The sequence below is a fragment of the Gymnodraco acuticeps genome, unplaced genomic scaffold, assembly GCF_902827175.1.
Source record: "Gymnodraco acuticeps unplaced genomic scaffold, fGymAcu1.1, whole genome shotgun sequence".
Taxonomy (NCBI): Eukaryota; Metazoa; Chordata; class Actinopteri; order Perciformes; family Bathydraconidae; genus Gymnodraco; species Gymnodraco acuticeps.
Genome location: NW_022991259.1, coordinates 133,838 through 156,300, shown reverse-complemented (window position 1 = coordinate 156,300; position 22,463 = coordinate 133,838). Strand labels below are relative to the sequence as shown.

General features: G+C 39.9%; 1 protein-coding gene across 1 annotated transcript in view; it reads left to right on the top strand.

Annotated features, from left to right (window-relative positions):
- Positions 1–21,385: 21,385 nt before the first annotated feature.
- Positions 21,386–22,463, top strand: part of nectin1b (nectin cell adhesion molecule 1b) — a 77,689-nt gene continuing 76,611 nt past the window's right edge. The window contains exon 1 of the mRNA XM_034239779.1: positions 21,386–22,258. Within this exon, the coding sequence (XP_034095670.1) occupies positions 22,207–22,258 (52 nt within the window). The 5' untranslated portion in view covers positions 21,386–22,206. The remainder of the gene's footprint in view (positions 22,259–22,463) is intronic.

Sequence of the window (22,463 nt, the reverse complement as noted above, 5' to 3'; positions counted from 1 at the left end):
GGTGTATGTACGTGCTACTGAAGTTGAAATTTCGAACTCAGAGTAGGAGAAAAAACTCATTTTGAGAAAAGGACCTTTAAAGATTGCAGTGAGGCGCTAGCTAAACCCTCCTGTTCTTTGGATGACAGCTTGCGCATCGACGCACTCCGTGAAGGTATTTCATGTTCAGGGTCATTTTTTTTTTTAGAACCTTGCTTCGTGCAAGTGACAATTGTTGTCGTCTTCTCTGTGAACGTTTTTTTCGCCGTTCTTTTGGCATTTTGAGATTTCAATTTCTAGCAGAAAGCTAACCAGGAAGTGTTTTAGCCATCACGGTGAGACGTGAACATGTGACGCTTTACCATTGCTGGGAGACATGAAGATGTCACGGTTTCGTCTTTTCAAAACGTGAAAAGCGTGACAGCTACACGGTATTGTTAACCCATGTTAACCAGTGGAGAAATAACCGGAAATACCAAGCAAATGCTACCCGACGTAATGATTTATTTTTTAATAGTCACACTCGATTACAGCAATTTTCTTGTTGCCCCAGCTGGTCGACACCTCTTTTAGCATAAACAAAGGCTACATTAATGTATTAAATCGATGTTAATCCATGCGTGTGGATGTGGAATTAACGGACGTGACGTTGTGCGATTGAGTTGCCAAGCAACAGCTTCGGTTCATGTTAATTTACAAACTATTCAACTACAACCGTAGTTATTTTTAAAAACATGTTAGAAGGCCTCACGAAATACTTTAATGCACATTAAAATGTAAATGTGAAGGAATGTGTGTGTATAACAAAATACATCGGTCATTAAACGAAACCGGAAACAGACGTAGGCAAGATCCTCAGCTCGATGATTGGATGGTTATCCGCAATGCATGCTGGGATTTGGTGTTTATGTGATGTGAAATCTGAAAACGTTTTAAAAAATACAATAATACTTTATTCTGAGTGTGCTTGCTTTACTGAAAACGTTTTTTGTTTTTTTTTCGTTTGATTTGGTTTGCTAGGTATTTTCCAGATTTGTTAATGTGTTCATTCCAATGAAAAAAAACCTGTCTGTTAATTCACCTTTCTGCAATAGCTCTATCTTTGTTTAACAGCACATACTCACTTATTAGTGGCAGCTAGCTAGCCAACAGAGATACATTGTATTCCTAATTACATAAATGTGGCAATGCAGTATGCTGTGAGTTGTTTTTTCACCCATTTGCCAGCTTCCTAGTTAACTTGTTTTTGTAGTAAGAGAGTAACAGGATGTGACTACTTTATTAGAGTTTGATTTCCTCTTTCAATTGAGAATTGGCATTCTAAATGTTCCCTGAAGGAAATAATTAGCCAAAGTATGTCTCTCACGTTCACACATACACACACACATTGCATACACTCACAACCACACGCACAACATCATCCTCCCCTGTCTTGTAAGTGAAACACAGGATTCATAATAAAAAAACAGAATACCTGTTCTGCTCTGTATACATAATTTGCAATGTTGTAAGTGGGGTGAACAGCATGTCATCTTTATTGCTTTGGTTAGCCATCATTTTTGGGTTTAAAAAACAAAAAAACAACCGCACTGAACTATGGAAGCATATTACATTAGGCTTGACAGAGAAAAATCACTAGGCTTTCTTGCAGTAACAAGGTATTTTGTTATGATTAGGAAATATTTTCTCTACATGACTAAATCTGTTTCCATTCTTAAAGAAAAGGATCTATGTTTTTTCAAATAATTTGTTCTCAGTCTTAAGCTCCTATTTGGACCCTTGTCTTACCCTATGAAACATCAGTGCTTATCTTTAACTCCATTATACAGTTCAATCTACTGAATATCAATAACTTTGACATGCCTTAAGTTAAACAAAAGTAAAACATTATTTTTGTTTAAAAACTAAATGCAGGGAAATTACACGTTTTTGTATGGTTTTTAAGTATTTCTATAAATTGATTTGTTTTGTGGAGAAGGATAACCTATGGGAGACCACAGATGCCATGTAAAGTGGACCTATCATGCTATATTTGAATAATATATTGAAGGGCCATACCTATACCAAACAGATCATGCATTTTAGCTATGCCTCATTTCGCTCTCACTCTAAAAACAAATTCAGGCGACCTTTCACCTCCACTTAATTAAATGCATGGTTTCTATTAGCTTTGTTTGTTATTCTCACGTCCAGGAGAGAAGCTTAGGATAAATGAGACCAATGGAGTCTCTGGCATAAGGTTCAAATGGGTACTTTAATTAAAATGGCGCGGTAATGTTACAAGCAGAATATGGTTCAGAGAGAAAACAGCTGTGTTCTCGGGGTCTCGAGAGCCAAGGAGAGAGACCCAAATACGCACATCAAGCTCCTTAAGTATCCTCCGATGGCCCCTCCTCGTGTGCCGGTTGGCGCTGCTCGGGGTCCGCCGTCCACATGTCTTCAATGTCCGTTGTTGTGCATAACAGAGGACTCAGCCATTGTACACTCAATACATAACTAAACACGGCTTTTCTCCTCATATTCTCTTTCATGACTTTTAATTTATTGCATTTTAACGGCTGTAATTCATTACTTTAATAATGGAAATACTTCACGGCAGTTATCATTTACGGTAGTCCCGGAAGTTGTCATATGCTACCCACGACTGTAAACAAAACGTATTAAAATAAACTGTACCTTCATTTAATATTCAGCAATAATAATATCTCGACATCTATAGATGTAGTTAAAATCAGTAGGTTTCGGTGTGCAACACTCTGTGTCATTTCACTTCTATATTCACCTCTGTAGGAAAAGGAATATTAGCCACATGCTAAAAGCTAACCGGAGATGAAGGAATTTCAGAATAAAAGCTTGGCATTAAGATTGTGCGAGAACTTCTGGTTTTTCAGAATAAAACAGCATTTAAGCTGACGGTATATTTAAACAAAATTATGCCATAAAACATTGATTTTAATTTCTAACAGTCCCTCCTTACACACCTTCTAATGTGTGTAACTAATACTGAAAATCTACGGTGGCCCTGAAGTGCAAGACACCACAGCATTTCAGAAAACACCACAGCATTTCAGAAAACACCACAGCATTTCAGAAAACACAACAGCATTTCAGAAAACACTACAACATTTCAGAAAACGTCGCAGCATTTCACATTGGACGGAAAGGGTATTCCTTTAGGGAGAACACTTCTTGTTTGTGATTGACAGAGCCAGCCAGAGAAGTACTGCTGTGATTGGTTGTTTTTGCTGCCAGTCAAGAAATGACGCTTCGTGATTGGCCCAACACATCAGCCGTTAGCTGTTAGCACACACTCAGAGCTCACAGCTCCTCATATCTGTTCAGAGACTGGACAAAAGTTAAACATACAAAACACAGACTGTCTATGTCATGGCGAATACAGTCGCTGCTTTATTTATGTCTGTATGATGTTGTTGTGAGTGTGGACGGAGCAGCTATAGGTTAGTTTAGCTCAGAGCCCTATCTCTCTAGGGCTCTGGTTTAGCTGATCGATCCGATCCGATTCCGATAGGATTTACATGGAGATACGCCCCGCCCCCTCTCCAGCGTCTTGTTTGAATGACAGGAGTAAACACAGAATTAATGCTTTATTAATTCATGGTTTTTAAGGGGCTTATCTCCATGTAAATACTATGGTAGACTACCCAATATTCGCATCGCTCTAATCGCTCGAGTTTCACCGCGGCTGTCAGCTGTTTGCTCCTGTCATTCAAACCAGACGCGCTGGAGAGGGGGCGGCAAGTATCTCCATGTAAATCAAATGGGAGATACCAACTACAACAAAATGAACATATTTGACCGTGATTTAATTGTAATACATGTTTCAAAGTGATGCCGAAGCAACTACATACTGATAACGGTTAGTAAAAACCATGAATTAACGCTTTGACAAGTCTGCAGATAAGACGGCAGGCGGAAAGCTTTTAAAATGCGTGTTTTCTGAATGGAATCAGATCCATCAGGCTAAACTAACCTGTAGCTGCTCCGTCCACATTCACAACAACGTCGTCGTCATACAGACATAAATAAAGCAGCGACTGTATTCGCCATGACATAGACAGTCTGTGGTTTGTATGTTTAACTTTTGTCCAGTTTCTGAACAGATATGTGGAGCTGTGAGCTCTGAGTGTGTGCTAACAGCTGATGTGTTGGGACCGGTTGGGACATATTGCGCTGTCGGGCGTTGACCAATCACGAAGCGTCATTTATTGACTGGCAGCAAAAACAACCAATCAAAGCAGTGCTTCTCTGGCTGGCTCTGTCCAATCACAAACAAGAAGTGTTCTCCCTAAAGGAATACCCTTTCCGTCCAATGTGAAATGCTGTTGTGTTTTGTGAAATGCTGTAGTGTTTTCTGAAATGCTGTAGTGTTTTCTGAAATGCTGTGGTGTTTTCTGAAATGCTGTTGTGTTTTCTGAAATGCTGAAGTGTTTTCTGAAATGCTGTGGTGTTTTCTGAAATGCTGTTGTGTTTTCTGAAATGCTGTGGTGTTTTCTGAAATGCTGCGGCGTTTTGTGAAATGCTGATGTGTTTTGTGAAATGCTGTTGTGTTTTGTGAAATGCTGTTGTGTTTTCTGAAATGCTGTAGTGTTTTCTGAAATGCTGTAGTGTTTTGTGAAATGCTGTTGTGTTTTGTGAAATGCTGTTGTGTTTTCTGAAATGCTGTGGCATTTTCTGAAATGCTGTAGCGTTTTATGAAATGCTGTTGTGTTTTGTGAAATGCTGTGGTGTCTTGCACTTCAGGGCCACCGTATAAATCAATGAGTTCTTCATCTGAACTTTGCATAGTAAATAACTCATATCAAAAACTAGTGGCGAACCGTGTCTATGACAACTGGACCTTCTGTAGACACACACACCCCCCGCCGCCGCCGGGGGGTGTTTGTTGTATCTGAGTGTTGCTGGGTATTCTCTGAATACCTTGAAGGCCCTGATGGTTCGCCACTGTCAAAAACATACAATCAAAATGGAATGGTTCAATAGCCTTAACTTTACAAAAATACAAAAAATGCTTTGTCTGGTCTTCAAACATAAAAGTGTTCCCTTGTGCATAACTTTTAGTGTTTACATTCAATATCATTCTTCAAAATAGCAGCAATGGCTTGGTATCAGAAGAACATTTATTTCTCCCTCCTTTCACAGAAACCGTTCTCATACCACGCTCAGTGTTAAGAATAGACAACCCAGTCTAACCAGGAATTTGTGTCCTTGTATCCTGTTTCTACTGCTATAACTTTCTGTATAGAGGTCGTACTCAGATAGGTGACCAGTGGATTGTTCACAGATTTAGCAGGGGGTATTTCTGGTTCTGGCTGAAGGAGGGATTCAGTATATTTGGGGGCGAGATCAGGGATTACATCAGCTGGGGGGGTCAGTTATTTTCACCAAAATTGATCTCATTGGGTCTTTTCCAGGAACTTCTATCCACATCAGTAAATGAAATGCAGTGACATCTCCATTTTTCTTAAAATGGGGAGTGAGTGCGCTTTTAAAAGCAATTATTATTGGATTGTGTTTGCTCATATCTCCACTATGGACTTTGGAAAAGGATAGCTAAGACCTACAGTAAACGCCAAACCAGGGGGATTGTTATTTCCTTCTGCCCTAGCACTCCAATATACCTTCTCTGAACCGGGACACCATGAATTATCCAACACACTCTCACTCCCTAAGCGTCCAATAACGACGTTTGGTCAGTGTCCGTGGCGTCCAGTTGTGACGCTCCTAGGCTCCTTCAGCGTCATAAAGTGACGCAAATAGCTTTCAACTGATTGCAATGTATTCCCATCTGCGGCGGTATTTGACGCTCATGGAAGCACGGCATTCGTTTGTGTCCGCTGCCCTTAAAGGCAATGTGAGCGTCCATTCCCATTGGATAACGGAGAATTGTACACCCGGAAGTAAGTATTCCCCTTACTGTCGATTGATTTTACAGTGATATCTGCACTACTCATCGACTAAAAAACACCAGATTATCCTTGTTAATTACACAACATTGATTGGTTTAAATTGTGTGCAATGCTTTTGTATTTTTCCTCTTCGATTCGGAGAAACAAATATTTTTTCGGAGTAAAGGATGGCAGAAGACACTACACTACCCAGAATCCCCAGCTATCGTTTGGACTACACCATGTGATCTGTTTGACAAACCCGTTTTTTTTCACCATTCATTCCAATGGCTGGCGTCTATGTCACGTGATCTTCAAATTTCTCCCTGCAGAAAAATAAAACATGGCCGAACTTCGTTTTATTCTCGGTGGAAAATGCCTATTTTAAAGTTAGTTTGGCCATTAAAATGCGTTTTGATGTCATTTGATGCGAGAAATATGAGTTGTTATTTCAGATTATGTGTGCAGTGGATGTAAATGATCTTTAGTTTGCTAATTATTACGAAGATTACTTCAGGAAATCGCGACGTTTTCATTGTTACCAAGGTGGTTGCTAGGGACGCTGCTATCGATATTATTTCTGTTATGTTGTGTAACTGTTTAATGGTGTTATCTTTATTGCTACCCCCTTCCCCGTCAATGTATAGTGTTGATCCACAGCGCAAACATATTAGTTTAACAAAATCCGCATCTAAAGATACGTTATTTTCCCCTGTGCAATTCCAGTCTCACATCTCACAGCACATCGTCATTAACAAATACCGGAAACAGACCGAAAACATTTAAAAAAATAAAAAAATACTTTATTCCGAGTGTGCTTGATTTTCTCTTTGAAAGTCATCACATAACGGCATTGTAATACACGGTTCGGCTGCATTAAATATTACATATCTGCCGTAGTTCTCTATTTATAGAGCCCTGATGAGAAGACTTCTAGACAAACATGAGGAACTGAAAACGTGACGTGGGTCATAAATATATCAGCAATTAAACAACATCTTACATTTCTTTTCACACAATACGTCTCCTTGCAGTATCAACACTAATTCGTCTGACTTTTATATTTGATCCAATTGGTAGATAGGCTGTATTTACACCATAAAGGTGCACAGCTGATATAAAGGGACACCTAGTGGTTAAAGCATGTTATTGAATTTCATTATTTTTATTATTAGATATTAATAGGATCCCTATAAAGTATATTCATTACTCGTTATTCTCTACTAATAGTTCACTAAAGACTGTATATAATTACTATTTTGCACATCCCTTTCAAGATTTCAAGATTTTCTAAGGTTTATTGACATATCATATAGGCCAGGGGTTGGCAAGTAAGTTTGGCCGTGGGGCAATTTTTTGCTGAGCCGCAAGATGGCGGGCCAGAACATAATCAAAGCCTAATTCAAGGAATTGATTTTGGTAAGAGGGCGCAGCGCCCCTGTTCCCCGGTTCAGAACAAACTCTATCGCTGATAACCCTCCCCATCAACACTCTGATGCGCAGTCAGATCCGCTGATTGGTTCACTGATGATATAGGCGCCCAATCCAGAGCCTCTGGCTAGACCCGCCCAAAGGGAGGCTCGTCCTCTCTAGCCCCATTTCAGTCCCAAAGCCAGGGCTATTATCTGTATTTTAACAGACTTATCTTTTAAATTGAGGTGTATTTATTGTTCTCTTCAAAGTTTATTTTTCTCTGAAATTGTAGGGAGGATGGTCCTCCCTTTCCTCAATTGACGAGCCTCCACTGAGTAAAGTAGAGTTATTAACTAGGTAGCAGTGTTATTTAACATACTTTTATTCTGATAAGTATTGTCAAGTTCTCTGGGTTTTTGGCATTTATTTGAGTGTTTGCCCATTTGAGAGGCTTGAGGGACAACTGGAATCCTTTTTCCTTTTCTTTATTTCAACTTTTCAAGGACACATTAGGATTATTTCAGGTTGAAAACCTTTAAAAAATACCAAAGGACAAAATAAATCAATTACAGCAGTTTTGCTTTGCAATTTCATATATTATAACCTAAATTAATCAGTAACCAAGTATTTTACTCAAACTCAATGTATTTAATAGTTAAATAACTTATAAGTACTTTAATTGACCTGGTTCCCCCCAACCACAAATTTGCCATATGTGACCCGCTCTATCGAAATCAGTCGAAAGTCGCAACGGCTCATTTCAAAATAAACGTGGATTTGCGTAAAAAAATAGTTTTTCGGGGATCGGGTGTTTTGTTTGATTTTAAATAAACAAAGTCTTGGCTTTCAGAATATGACATTTTTATTTCCAAAATCACACGATAAATACATGTTTGAAGCTTGTAAAGGGAAGATGACAGCTCTCCCTCGTCACTCTGCTCTTCCACAGCGCCGCTTCCCCTGCTGACATTATGAATGTAAGCGGATATGTCGGGACAGAATGTATTTTACCGGACAAATTTGAAACTTACCGGTCATGTTTCAATAATAATAATAATGGTGTAGCAGAGTTTCCGTTAGCAGGTAATCACCGGACTAGGACCGGATGCTGATGTTTGAAACTCAGTTAATGGGGCTCATTTTTATATTGCTTCAGTTTATAATCGTTACAGATCAAAACATTCAGATTCATTTTTCAATAAATGATTCCACAAACAACAAACAACATAATTATTACATTCAAACAAACTACTTGTAGTAGATGAAGTACATTATTCAAAAGTTTACATTAACTTTGAATAATAACACGGGAGAAACGGATGCTCTCTTTTCCCCTCTCCCTCTCTCTCTCTCCTGACAGCCTGTCAGTTTCTCATGCAGCTCGCTAAACAGTGGGCGGGGCTTCAGGTGATCATGCAGAGCTGCGTGTCTCCATCAGACTCAGCAGCTGATCTGATCTCTCTCTCGGGTCCGGTTACACTTCACTCGCGTTTATGTCCATATCGATCAGATCCAGCTCTCCTGATCGGCCTTTATAGAGAGCACCGATCAAACTATTAAGAGTGAATTTCGGCCGATAATGACCGGCGGCCGATCGATCGGCGGCTAACGGAAACCCTGATGTGTCGGTCCAATGTTGTAAAAAAAAAAAAAAAAGTTAAAAATTTATTTTTAATTCTCAAAATTACGGGCCAAATATTATTGCTGGCGGGCCAACAATGGCCCGCGGGCCGCCTGTTGCCGACCTATGATATAGGCCTACACAACTATGGTGTAGTTCTGCATTGAATGAAAAACTTGGGTCGCAGGTTCCTCAATAGTGCATTACAAGACATCTATCAATATTTGTGCATACCTCCAGAAATGTTAACTATGTTGAAGCACTTATTTTAACTGATATTACATCATGTATTATACTCTTATAAGATGTATGTAGATATTTAATCTCCGGCCTTGTCAGGTATTGAACAATCAATACATAAAGAACACAGAATTGTTAAATATAAAACACAGAATTTGTGTGATTATACTAAATGATTTACAAATAAACACCACTGCATAATGTACAACTGTAACACATGCTGATGTAACGCAAATGTTTCCAACCTGGGATCAATAAATTATATCTTATCTTAAGCTGATCGATGGCTACTGCCATATTTGCAAAATGTGCCTCTGAACCTTGACAAGTGCATGTTTCAGGCTTATCAATTAATGTAATGTAATGTAATGTTATCTATTAACAACAGGAGGGGTCAAAAACATAAGACCAGCTGTTAAATAAAGCTCTTCTGACCTTAGCTGGCATGTGTGTATATATATATATTAATGCTGCCCATTATGGGCACAAGCAATTTTCACCCATTTATTAATTATATGTTTTACATTTGAGTGTTTCCTATCCCCTAAACCTCCAGGGATGTACACAGTTTAATACTGGCAACTTCTTATTATGGGAAATACGAAAACGTCTTTTAAAACTACAACTCCCAGTAGAGACGTGCCATAGATAGAGAGCATGTTGCGAAACAGAATAGCCAGCATGTGTAGTTCTGGGGATGGGGTGGGGGAGGGGGGGGCGCGGTGGACCCGTTCAAATCCAGTTTTGGACAGTCTGACGTGGTTCCATTCCATTTCAAGTGCTGTTCGAGAATCGGCGTAACCCTCGGAGCACACTCACCAATCACAGAGCTTGAGGACTATCACGGGGTTTGTCAAACAGAGCACATGGTTTAGTCCAAACGATAGCTGGGGATTCTGGGTAGTGTAGTGCTTTCTGCCATCCTTTACTCAGAAAAAATATTTTTTTCTCCGAATCGAAGGGGAAAAATACAAAAGCATTGCACACAATTTAAACCAATCAATGTTGTGTAATTAACAAGGATAATCTGGTGTTTTTTAGTCGATGAGTAGTGCACACATCACTGTAAAATCAATCGACAGTAAGAGGAATATTTACTTCCGGGTGTACAATTCTCCGTTATCCAATGGGAATGGACGCTCACATTGCCTTTAAGGGCAGCCGACACAAACGAATGCCGTGCTTCCCTGAGCGTAAAATACCGCCGCAGATGGGAATACATTGCAATCAGTTGAACGCTATTTGCGTCCCTTTATGACGCTGAAGGAGCCTAGGAGCGTCACAACTGGACGCCACGGACACTGACCAAACGTCGTTATTGGACGCTTAGGGAGTGAGAGTGTGTTGAATTATCATCTGGCCGTCCCCAAGCATGAATGCACCCATAAACGTCATGGCCTGTTTTGTCTTGCAGCTCTCCACAGACAACCACATCACACACATCAAGACTGACCGTAACCGCTTCACCTCTGGGAATGAGTATTTCTAACCCCTCCTTCTGTCTCTTAGCTGATCTTTTGGCTCTGGGGATAAATGGAAGTCTCTGAAACACAGCTGAAGTTTTGTTAGTGATATTGGCATTTTCCACGAGTGCACGAATGGATTTGGGTTCTTCACGATGATGTACCCCCCACCCAACCAGGAAAATGCCAATTGTGATGAACACAGCTAACAATGATATTACGATTCTTATCCCTAGGGGGCCCCATAATTGTTCTGACTTTTTCAATGGTACTTCATCAATTTTATCCATGGTTATATCAGTTTCAGAGTTTAAAATAATGAGTGCAATATCAGTTGCAGAGTTTAGAATGATGAGTACAAAGATAAAGTATATAGAAAATAATAGAACAAAAATATTGGACTCTTTTTGAATGGACAACAAAAATAGGTTTCAGATGTAAAACAAGAATGGATATTCCGTTTTAGTATTCAATCTATAAAACCTAAAGACAATTCGTCTTTTGAGCTGTTTCTATCTTAATATCTCTTGATTTGATTTCTATTCCTCGTTTTGTTCCAGCTCTGCCAAATCAGTCCCAACTTCCGAGAGCTTTCTGGAAGGTGCCGGTGCAGGGCGACAATGTGTCAGGTGGTGCCAATTTGATCCTTTTTTACCTTTTTATCCGGAGAGCGTGTGAAGTTCTTTCAACAACTTCCCACGGTCCCGTCCACCTGGGTTCAGCCCACTTTCTTTTGTGAACTTTCAACCTCACCCAATCATCTGGCCGTACAGGAGTCTCTTCTGGTGTCTCTGCAGTTCTCTGAACCTGTGCAGACTAGACTTGGATAATAAGAGAGCCCTGACATATTCATCCACTTCAATTTGGCTGATGTCTAAAACTGGGCCACTCCCTCCTTCTCTAGGAGGCCCAGGAATTGGCCTACCAGTTAGCAATGGGGTGAAATATGTGTTTTAGCACCCTCAGAAGATCTCATTGACATGAGTGCCAGAGGCAAAGCATCGACCCATTTCATGTTTGTGCCAAAAATGACTTTTGCAATTTTCCCTTTTAATGTTCGATTTGCTCTTTCTACTATACCCTGAGATTGTGGGTGATATGCTGACCCAAACTTATGAATTATACCTAAATATAACTCTACTTCCTCCAAGTGTTTGCTTGTAAAATGTGAACCATTGTCTGATCTTACTATCCTTGGCACTCCATAGCGGGATACGAGTTCTGTTTTGAGCCATTTAATGACTGTTTTTGCATCTTCTTTCTTACAGGAAATGGCTTCAATCCATCTGGTATAACGATCAATCATTACCAACATAAATCTAAACCCTCTGACTATGTTGTCTGCTCCCATGTCTGTATAATCAATACACATGTCTTTGAATGGGGCTTCTGGGACTGGATATCTTCCCATTGGGCACTTGTATGGCTTTTTTACATTGAATGCATTGCACGTGTCACAGTTCATCTGATTCTGTGCAAAAACTAATAATCAACCAAAATCAATGTTGTTGCTAATCTTTGACATATCCAAGACTGTGTTAAAAAAAAAAAAGCCGACCCCCCCAACATTTATCATATGGAAAATAACTGCCTTTTTGTGCATGTTTTTCATAGAAAACGCAAATTCATGTTTTCAAACTGGCAGTTCAAGGGTTAAAATCCTGAACATAAGTTAACATTTGGTATTTTTGATCAGAACTGAAGTTGATTGAAAGATTTAACCCCAAAAAGTTAAAAAAAATATTAATCTGTTGTCATCTTAGAGCAGTTTTTGGAAGTGGACATTTTGGTACCGAATGACTAATTTGTAACTTTTTTGTTCAATCTGATTTTGTGCAAAAACTAATAATCAACCAAAATCAATGTTGTTGATAATCTTTGACATATCCAAGACTGTGATAAAAAAAAAAAGCCGACCCCCCCCAACATTTATTATATGGAAAATAACTACCTTTTGTGCATGTTTTTCATAGAAAACGCAAATTCATGTTTTCAAACTGGCAGTTCAAGGATTAAAATCCTGAACATAATTTAACATTTGGTATTTTTGATCAGGACTGAAGTTGATTGAAAGATTTAACCCCAAAAAGTTTTAAAAAATATTAATCTGTTGTCATTTTAGAGCAGTTTTTGGAAGTGGACATTTTTGTCCCGAATGACTAATTTGTAACTTTTTTGTTCAATCTGATTTTGTGCAAAAACTAATAATGCAAAAAAATCAATTTTGTTGCTAATCTTTGACATATCCAAGACTGTTATACAAAAAAAGAGCCAGTCCCCAGATATGTATTTTTTGGAAAATAACACATTTTCTCTGTTTTCATCATGAAAAAAAACAGCGGTTTCATGTATTCAAAATGGCATTTAAAGGGTTAAAATCCTGAAAATGATTACATTTTTGATATGTTCTATTAGGGTGGAAGTTGCTTTAAAGATTGAACCCAAAAAAGTTGTGAAAAAAACCTTTTAATACAATGTTTTTATCAAAGCATTTTGCAGTGGACATTTTTGTCTCGAATGACTAATTTGCGTAGTCGATTTGTTACACAGTGAATTAAAGACCGATTTAAAAAATTGAAATTGGAATTCCAAAATAGATCGAGAAAATAGCCTTGTTACAAAGAATCAGGCCATTTGCACCAACACAACCAAAGTTATTGCAAAATGAAAAATGACCCATATGGACAAAAACGTCCACAGTGATACTGGAGGGTTAAGCATACCTTATTTATTTTGTTGTGTATCACTGTCTCTACCTACATTGTTTGAGTGTGCTTTTAAGCTTAGTGTTCTCATTTTGTACAGTGCTTCATGCCTAATTTCATTGTTTGTGCTTTTGTACATGATGTTTTTCGTTTTTTATATCCTGTCTGGTGCTGGGGCCTAAAAACTAGATTTTTGAACAAAACGTATGAATATTAATTATTGTTAATTTTCTGATATTGGACAGGTCAAAGAATTCCGTTAAATATGCTACATTTAACATAACACATAGAATATGATACATTTCATGTGTCGGAGAGCCCAGTCCAGATGTTTTCATTTGCATTTTCCTCCTTTTGAAGTGCAGAATGTGGGCAGAGGTCAGGTATCAAATGTATGTATATTTAAAATACCGTTGTCCGCACTAGATACCTCATAAACCATTTATCTTTGGCCACAGAGGTATTTTACCTCCAATTTGTCCAACACTGAAGCACCAGAGGTGAGAGGGGTACCAATGACTTGTCATATAATCTTTTCTGGGATTTTCTTAGGACCCCCTGACAGTTAATCTCTTTATACTTCCTCCTTTTTTATTTCGGTGATTTTAGAGCACTTGGTGCTACACTTGGTGCTACACTTGGTGCCAATGCCAGAAAACCAACATATTTGATTGGTCTCTGGAGAAAGAAATAATGCTTTGAAGAAATCAGCTGCCTCAACCATTGCAGTATTGGATTTTTTAAAGTTTTTACCACCCTGCCACACATTTTCACAGCGGCGGATGTCGCGGAACACTGTACATCCCGTTTCAAGAATTCCCCTCTACTCTAAAGTCGCATCTAAAAAGAACGCGATCTGATCTAGCTGTGTATATTTTATAATTGTTTCAAGTTGAGGGGATGATAAGACAATCTCATTAGCTACAGGCAGCGACAGAGGCTCATATATTGCATTAGGTAAAATAAAGCAGGCACACATAACAGGAAGAATTACATTTTAATCCAATCAAAGAGGACATTGTCACACCATTCAAATGTATCTATGTACATTACAACCAATAAAAAAGCTTAGATTTGTTTCTTTGTTACGTTGTTCTGTGTCAGCCTTGATATCGCAAACATGTCAGAAGAACCAGCGCATAATTAAATAAAATACAGTCAAGCAAAACTGAACTTCAACAACTTCAATGTCACATCCCTGACATCCACAACTCCGGAGCCTGGCCCTTCAACCCTAGATCCAGCGCAGCCAGATGAACCCCAAAGCAGCAGCTCTGCGGCCGCTGAGACTGTCAAAACCGCCGGCATCGTTGAACCGAAACAGGCTGCTTCAGTGAAATATGCAGATTTGCTGCTGTCAAACGGCTTGTAACTTTCTCCAAATGTGGAGATGACAGCTTTGTAAATTCCGGACTTAATACCTGGAAAAAGTGCCCAAGCCTCCTGGACAGCCACGAAAAGTCTCATTTTCAAAGAGTGTGTTAAAAAAAGTGCATAAGTGCATACATTAATGTCGTCTTCTTCTGTTTGCTTTAATACAGGCTACGTAGTTATGCAGCGCCCCCACTGCCAGTAAATGGAACTACTACAAGGAACCTTGTTAATTATGTGCAGTTATTTGACAACTTTTTGGCCCCCCCAATTCTGAAATGAATCCGGCGCCGCTGACGGATGGCAGTATCACTCATAGGGCTTTCACACCAACGCGATTCCCGTTCTAGCTCCGTGCAAGAGCTTTTCTGGTTCGGAACCAGTTTTTCTTTTCAGCCCCCGTTTTGTTCACACCGCCCAGAGCCCGACTGGTGCTGCCGCTGCGTCATGACGTCACCGTTTACGTCGCTGATTTTCTCCCCAACGGCGTTACAGCGCTCACTACAACAACAACAACGGGGGACTGCGTCGGGTCGATGATCATGTTGCTTTTAATCATACGAAGCCAGATTAAATTAAATAACAACGTTTATTAATGTGTTTCAGCGGCATTTACCGACCGCTGCAGTGCTGCTCTTCCACCGAAGTTTATTCTCCTGTTAGCTCCGGATTAGCTCACACGGCAGCGGCCGCTGTAAAGTAGGCCTATTCACTGTCTGACTGTCACACAAGCAGCTGATATATATCCCCAGTTCCCCATAAGTGAATGTGTTTCAGTATGAATTGACGCTGTTTGGCATCACAACGCTGTTATTAAAGTTTCTCTGGTATAAAATGGGTGATGTTAGCATTAGCAACCGAAGCTAAACTGACTATCTTGACTACTTGCTGTTGCTATCCTATTGTGGCATAAGCCGTTTTCTACCGGCATATTTTTCATTATGATTCTACTTGTGATAGTCGGACATGACAACCTGTGCAGCCCATGTATTGATTCCATCCGATAGCTGCTATAATCAGGGGCGCCGCCAGGGATTTTGGGCCCCATGAAAATATATCACATTGGGCCCCACCACCAGGCCCAGGCCACGCCAACCAAGCACAATTGCTGTAACCACACCTCCAGAACCCAACCCACTCATTTATGCTTTAAATAACTACCTGTACAGGCTTGCATCTATCTTGTAGTCCAATACTAACTGCACAATATTTACTGACACTGAGCGGTGAACATATAACACTGCACAGACGTGCAACATTCTACTGCAGTCGAATTCACTATTTTATATAACACTAACATTCCTGACAATAGACCTCAATAGTCATCTTTTATGGTGTATGCCTTTTTAATAACATTTTTGAATGGAACATTCAAACATCAAAATAAATGTAACTTAAATATACATGACCTCTTAAATTAAAATAAAGTGAACATTAACACCAATATTATCATTTATAAAATGCAATAACAAAAAAAAAAAACATAAGCAGCAGATTTTTTTATTAAATATAGGCCTACATACCAACTCCTACAAAATAAGCTGGTATTAAAGTGTAAACGGACAACAAAACGGAAATGGAAGTGAAAAGGCCTGATGGTGGTGCTAAATCAGAGCCTATTACCTGTTCTCAGTCTTTTTCTCATCATGCACCTGATCAAGTCCTTGAAGTCGAGTTTTCTAGCCAACGGGCTTTCAATGGACAGCATGGCAAGACTGCAAAGCCTTATGGGGGAACAGAGCTGCGGAGCCTAAAGATGGATCTGTTGGTCCTGGCATCAGGGCGAGGGACAACTGATGTAGTATGATTAGCTGCTAAAAATGTACCTGCATTTATTAAATGTCAGCTAAAAGAGGAGTGAAATGAAAAATCTCTGAATTTTATGTGAAGATATTAACAGTACTTAAAGGTGGGGTAGGTAATTTTGGAGAAACCAGCTCGAGTGCTCTAGAATTTGAAAATACACAGCCGGAAAAAATCTGCCACTTCCTTACAGAGCACCTCCTCCAACACACACGAACGCGCACATGACCAATGAGGGCAAGAGATAAGTTTGTGCACAGATGGAAGACTGACAGGCAGGTAGGCCATCCAGTTATTTTATCCGGGCCGGCTCAGATGATTGGTCGTGCTTTTTACAGCGCTACGGCTTCCACAGATGATATTTTTTGATGGATTTTTTGTCAAAGCACTTCAGATATTCATTGCTATCGGAATGTTAAGAGCATTCCATGGAATATAACAAAAAGTGTATCTCGAGCCGGTTTCTCAAACTTACCTACCCCACCTTTAATGTCAGCAAAACATTACAATTATTATTTACAATGGACTACGCTTAGCTAACAGACTAATTTCCACCACTCATGGACCACACCCACCTTTTCTTTTGAAAAACTGGGTGACATACTGTCGCCCTTTAGTCCCTCTTTCTTGTCTTTCTCTCCTTTCTTTTCTTTCTTGAAAGCCTGACTTTGTTAGTCGTTGAGAAATCGTACACACGTAAGTACTAGCATCCCTCCTCACATGCTCGCACTAGAGCATGCTCTGCTCTGCTAGAAAGGGCCGGTGCTGCACAGCGTTTGGAGGGAGGACCAAACCATTACATGTAAATAGAGGGGGTGTTCGATGCTTTGGATAATTAACTTTTGGAAGAAAATAAGTTAAATGAATCATAAGTTTAGTGAGTACATCATCAATATGACATTATATTAATGTTAATTATTGATGATTGATGAAAGGTTACTTAAACATTTTTTCTTAATGTTCTAAAATGTTTTGGGGCCCCTGTCAGTCACGGGCCCTTAGAATCATCCTAACTTTTCACCCCCTTACGGCGCCGTCGCGCCCCTGGCTATAATACAAAACAAAACGTCTGCCTGCTCTCCACAATGATCAACAGCGAACACGATGGTCAAAGTAAGGTACAAATAAACAGAATCACACAAAGCCTGGTTAGTGTTACCTGACTTTATAAAGTGTGTTTTTTTTGTGTGGTTGCGTTCTAGTCACTTTGCTCAGTGCTACTGCTTGCTACAACTTTTATTTGCTGTACTCACCTTTAACTGTTAGCTCAGGTTAATCTCGCCCCCTCGACGTAAGCGTGACGTATGCAGTTCTTGCTTCTAGACCGACAATTTTGTGGTGCTTGAAACAAACCGGATTCCGGAGCTTAGAGGCGGCTCCGCTGCGGTGTGAACAGGAAAACCCGGTGCTTTTCAGGCTCTAGCGCCGAACCGGCCCTGGAAACGCGTTGGTGTGAAAGCCCCATCAGTTAGAATCATGGTCTGGTTTGGGTTGGAGCTACTGGCCTTAACATTGTTATTCCTGTAATAGTACTTCAATCTACAAATCATATGATAACGTCTTTAAAATGTGACTTTAAAATTAACCATTTGCTAATCCTCTAAGTGTTTGCCTTTCAGAAAAGAAGACATTACCAGTCTATGTTTTGTGGATGAAACAATTACCATCCATTGCATCAAGTCAATACATTTGAGTGGTTTGCAACCATATAATTGCAATGTAACAAATTATTAGGCGAATGAGGTAAATCAGCCTAGCAGGGATGTACTGTATGTTAATTCAAGATGTGAATATGAGCATTATGCTTTATAAAATATGTACAATGTGAAGTAAGAATATAATTTGTTCCAACATTATCAGATATTATATACAGTAACAATGATGATCTATTTCAGTTCAAAACAAACACAGTTTCTGAGGACACAGATTTCTCTGTCACTGTTCATTCATGCCAGGGGAAGTAACAATAATTTGGATCAAAAGAGTTGTCTGCTCTCCAGGGAGGAAGACTTGGGTCTGGCCCAATGCAGATGTCATGCTACTCTGGACTGCCAAATCCTGGATTGCGTTTTGCTCATCAGCACTTTGCCAAACTACTGCCATTCTTTTTCTGCTCAATATTGACAGCTCATATTAGGTCACCAAAACCACAGATGCCATGTTTTATATTTAAGTCAGTTTTTGCATCACTGACAGAGGTGATGACAGAATGTGCGACTTAAGCAAATTAGGCTCACACCCTGTGCAACAGCAGTTATTGATATACGTTATGATGTAAATTAATTTAGTCGTTTTTCTACATGGTTTGTGTTTATAAAATGTGCCTTTTGAGTTTCATGAGATCGATATTAATTCAATTGTAATTGTGTTCCTATGTATCAAGTGTGAATCGGATTGGAGAACATTGTGTATATCCAAAAAATACCACATGCTATCTGTGATCATTTTAACAGGTGTCTGATTTAACTGAATAGTCTATTTGTCTATTTGCTGTGGAAACTAAAAGTGACAACATATAAGTGCTTCTATATTTCTTAATTAATGCACTAGTAATCATCAGCAACTATCATCAGCAAAATATCAGTAACTTTTCTCTCTGCAGTAAAATAAATGCAGCATCACCGTTTATTCGTAAGTGATGTGTTAATCAGTGAAACCCCTCATCTGTTACTTTCATTTATTTAGCCATCGGTACTTTTTTTTATGCATCTACAAAATGACTATGCAGAACAGTTCCTACATCTCCACAGTGGCTCTGTCCCGGCCTTGAGCACTGGCAAAAGCTAGGAGTATATCAAATGTTATCAGCTAGCCTGTAAATCAATCATAACCCCAGACACTCAATAAAGAGGGCATCAGAGATAATGCGCCAAAGGCACGGGGCAAATATGGAGTTGTTTTAGCCATTATGTGTCACAGGAAGGGGATGGAAGCTTTTTGTGACAATATTTGGTGTCAAAAAACTTCAAACCCTTGGTGTGTGAAACCACTGCTGATCAATGGGCTCCTGCAACTGGATTGCTACTTGTTAAGTGCCTTGCTCAAGGGTACATTTAAGGCAGTTGTCTTTAAAGGAGTGAATTTCCCTTCCTCCCAAATTGCCCAAATCTCAAATCAGATTGAGACTACTACCTAATTTCTGCTGCGCTGACTTTTAAAGCTTATTGGAGTGATTATCTTCTCTAAGGTAAATACGTAGTATAACATCAAAATTGTAGATTCATACTGTGTATTTTATTCATAATCCTAGAAACTCATGCTAACTTATGGGATACCATGAATGTCTCTTTTTCCATGTTTGCCTGTTTCAGCTGCACACTCCATAGCACATTCAGTTAACACGATTCCATTTGGCTAAAACCACCACTTTGGGATAAGCATGCAGAATTTCAAGTAGCAGTGGTTTCATTTTTCTTCGCAGTTTTTTATCTGGCAAAAATGTGAAGTCTTACAGCTTATCTTTATGCTCCCAGTTCGGCTGCTCTACTCTGGTTTTTATTGTGTTTAACAGGATTGTAGGCATGTTTATTAACCACACATCCTTCACTTAGATAGAGTATGTCTCATGTGGTATTCCACTTTACACAGCATGATTTATGTTGCAGTGCCCCAATCACTATACTGACCCTAATAACCAATTGGCCCAGCCAGCGCAGTGCTCATTTTGTCATGCCAGGTAATTTCTCTTGTTGTTCAGCAGATAATTCCGTGGTCCTGATAGTGAATTACAGCCAAAGACAGGATTTTGACCACGTGGGAGCAAGCAAGATGGTCTTGGCATGCTGTAATTATCTGAACTATTGTCCACAAGAGGGAAGTGTTATCACATTCATCCTCCCATTCATTGCAGGCAGTACCTGCAAAGGACTGATGTTGTTTCTGGAGAAATGGATGAACTAGCTTGGGAGTGAGGAGGAAGGAAGGAAGGAAATAGGGGAGTTAGTACTGTTTGTCATCTCCATCTTCCATGCACATGCATACACACATAAATAATAAAAAAAGTAAGAACATTCCCTCCAAAAGCACCATCCAGTTATTCCTCCCCTATTTTTAATTGACAACGTTACTTCACTATGAGAACATGTAAGGATGGATCATATTTTAGCTTTCAGTGCCCCATCCTGACATGCTTGTCAGACTTGTGGTTCACATGAGGTATTGGGTGCTGCAGGGGTCATACAGGGTATCCCTGATGTTTCGTTGCATATGAAAAATACAACACTTTCTTACTTGATGAAATAATGTAAAGGTTATGGCATAATAATTGTCCCATGTAGGTGTTTTATTTCGAGTATAGCTTCTCTTTGTCTCTGTTTGCCGATGACATTTAAATTTAATAATTTAATATGTTGCATATGTTTACCACTTGGGATAACATGAGGGAAACTCACATAATAAACAAACAAGTTCATTCTTTCTTTGATACTTTTAACTTCAAAATCAGTCAGTAAGGGGATTTAGGCTTATTCCTTAACATATGAGGGAGGATATTTTTTTCTCCTTTAAGGAATTTGCTTCAGTCTCGACTCTCCTCTATGTCAGTTTTGGTTTTGATTCTCGTTTCCCTTCAGTCTCACTGAATTTCAGGATTTAGTCATATGAACCGTATTTCACTTCTGCATGACTGTACACGCTGCTGTTGTCCTGTTCCCACATTTCCACTCCGTACCTTCGATGGATCTATTTGAATCCTCCTATAATTGTTTTTCCATTTGCGCACAATGTTATCACCTTCTGTTACAGATGGAGTCATTTTGACCTGCTAGAAAAGTTTGAGATTCACTTATTTAGGGGGGCTACCAAGGCTGATGTGTTTCTTTCAGACGGTGCATTTGCTTTTTTCGCAGTACAATCCAGGCTCCTCCCTTGCACAACGTCACCCGATCCCGATCTCTCCGAAAGCGTCAGCGATAGTCAGGAACACACTGTAGTGGCACATCAGCGGGGCGGTGCGCATAGCAGGATAAAGCTACACTGTATTTCATCCACATTAAAAAAACGACTGAGGAAAGGGGGGTACATCCCACCATTTTCCAGAGTTACAACAACTTCACCGGCCTGCTGTGTCTGATCACTCCGACTGTCCGTGTCTGCAGACAACCGCGAACGTAAGGAACTAAAACAGGGACGGTGCCAGCAGAATTTCTGTGAGGTGCTCTGTCAATATCAAACAGGGAAGATCGAGGCGACATTTCCTCAGAGGAACTCTTCCAAGTGTTGGAAACTTCCCAGCGCAGCATCGATCGAGGACCTCCCGCCCACTTTACCTCTGATCCACAATCCTGGAAGGAGAGAGAGAGTCCTGCAGCCGCTGCAGTGGATGGAGCAACAAAGGCTAGAGCTAGATGGTTAAACTGCTTTGATAAGAACACTCAACACAAGACTCCATCACCTTATCGCCAAATCTGCAGCTGTAATTGGATCTCATTTTCTGGCAGATCCGACCAGGTTCCACTTAGTGCAAACTCTGCTTCAGCCAACCACAAAAAAAAAGGAAGTCGCCGCAGACGTGAAATTGATGCTTTGGTACGGAGAAGCGCAATACCGATCCTCTAGTTTTGCGAAAGTCTCATACTGATCAGTGAGGGACTAGTTCGAGCCGTAGTGGGATTTGCAGAAGTTGCATGCTTGGTCTTTGTCGTCTCGAGTGAGCCTCGTTCACCCACTCTCGGCTTATCAGACCGGATCCGGATAGTTGAGGTGCCATGGCGATGTGTGTGGGGATGTGGATACTCCTGCTAGCCCTGCACGTCCAAGGTAAGCCGCAGAATTTAAACAAGGAATCATTCGAGACATATGTGCATTATTATACCATCCCTCCCTGCTTCTCGGTGTGTGTCTGTGTGTGTGTGCGCGCGCGCGTGCATGTGCAGCCCTGCATGAATTGGTGGATCGATGTAATGTGGTCTAGTTTGCAACAACAGTGGGAAAATAAATGAGAAAATTGGAAAGTGTGCAGAAA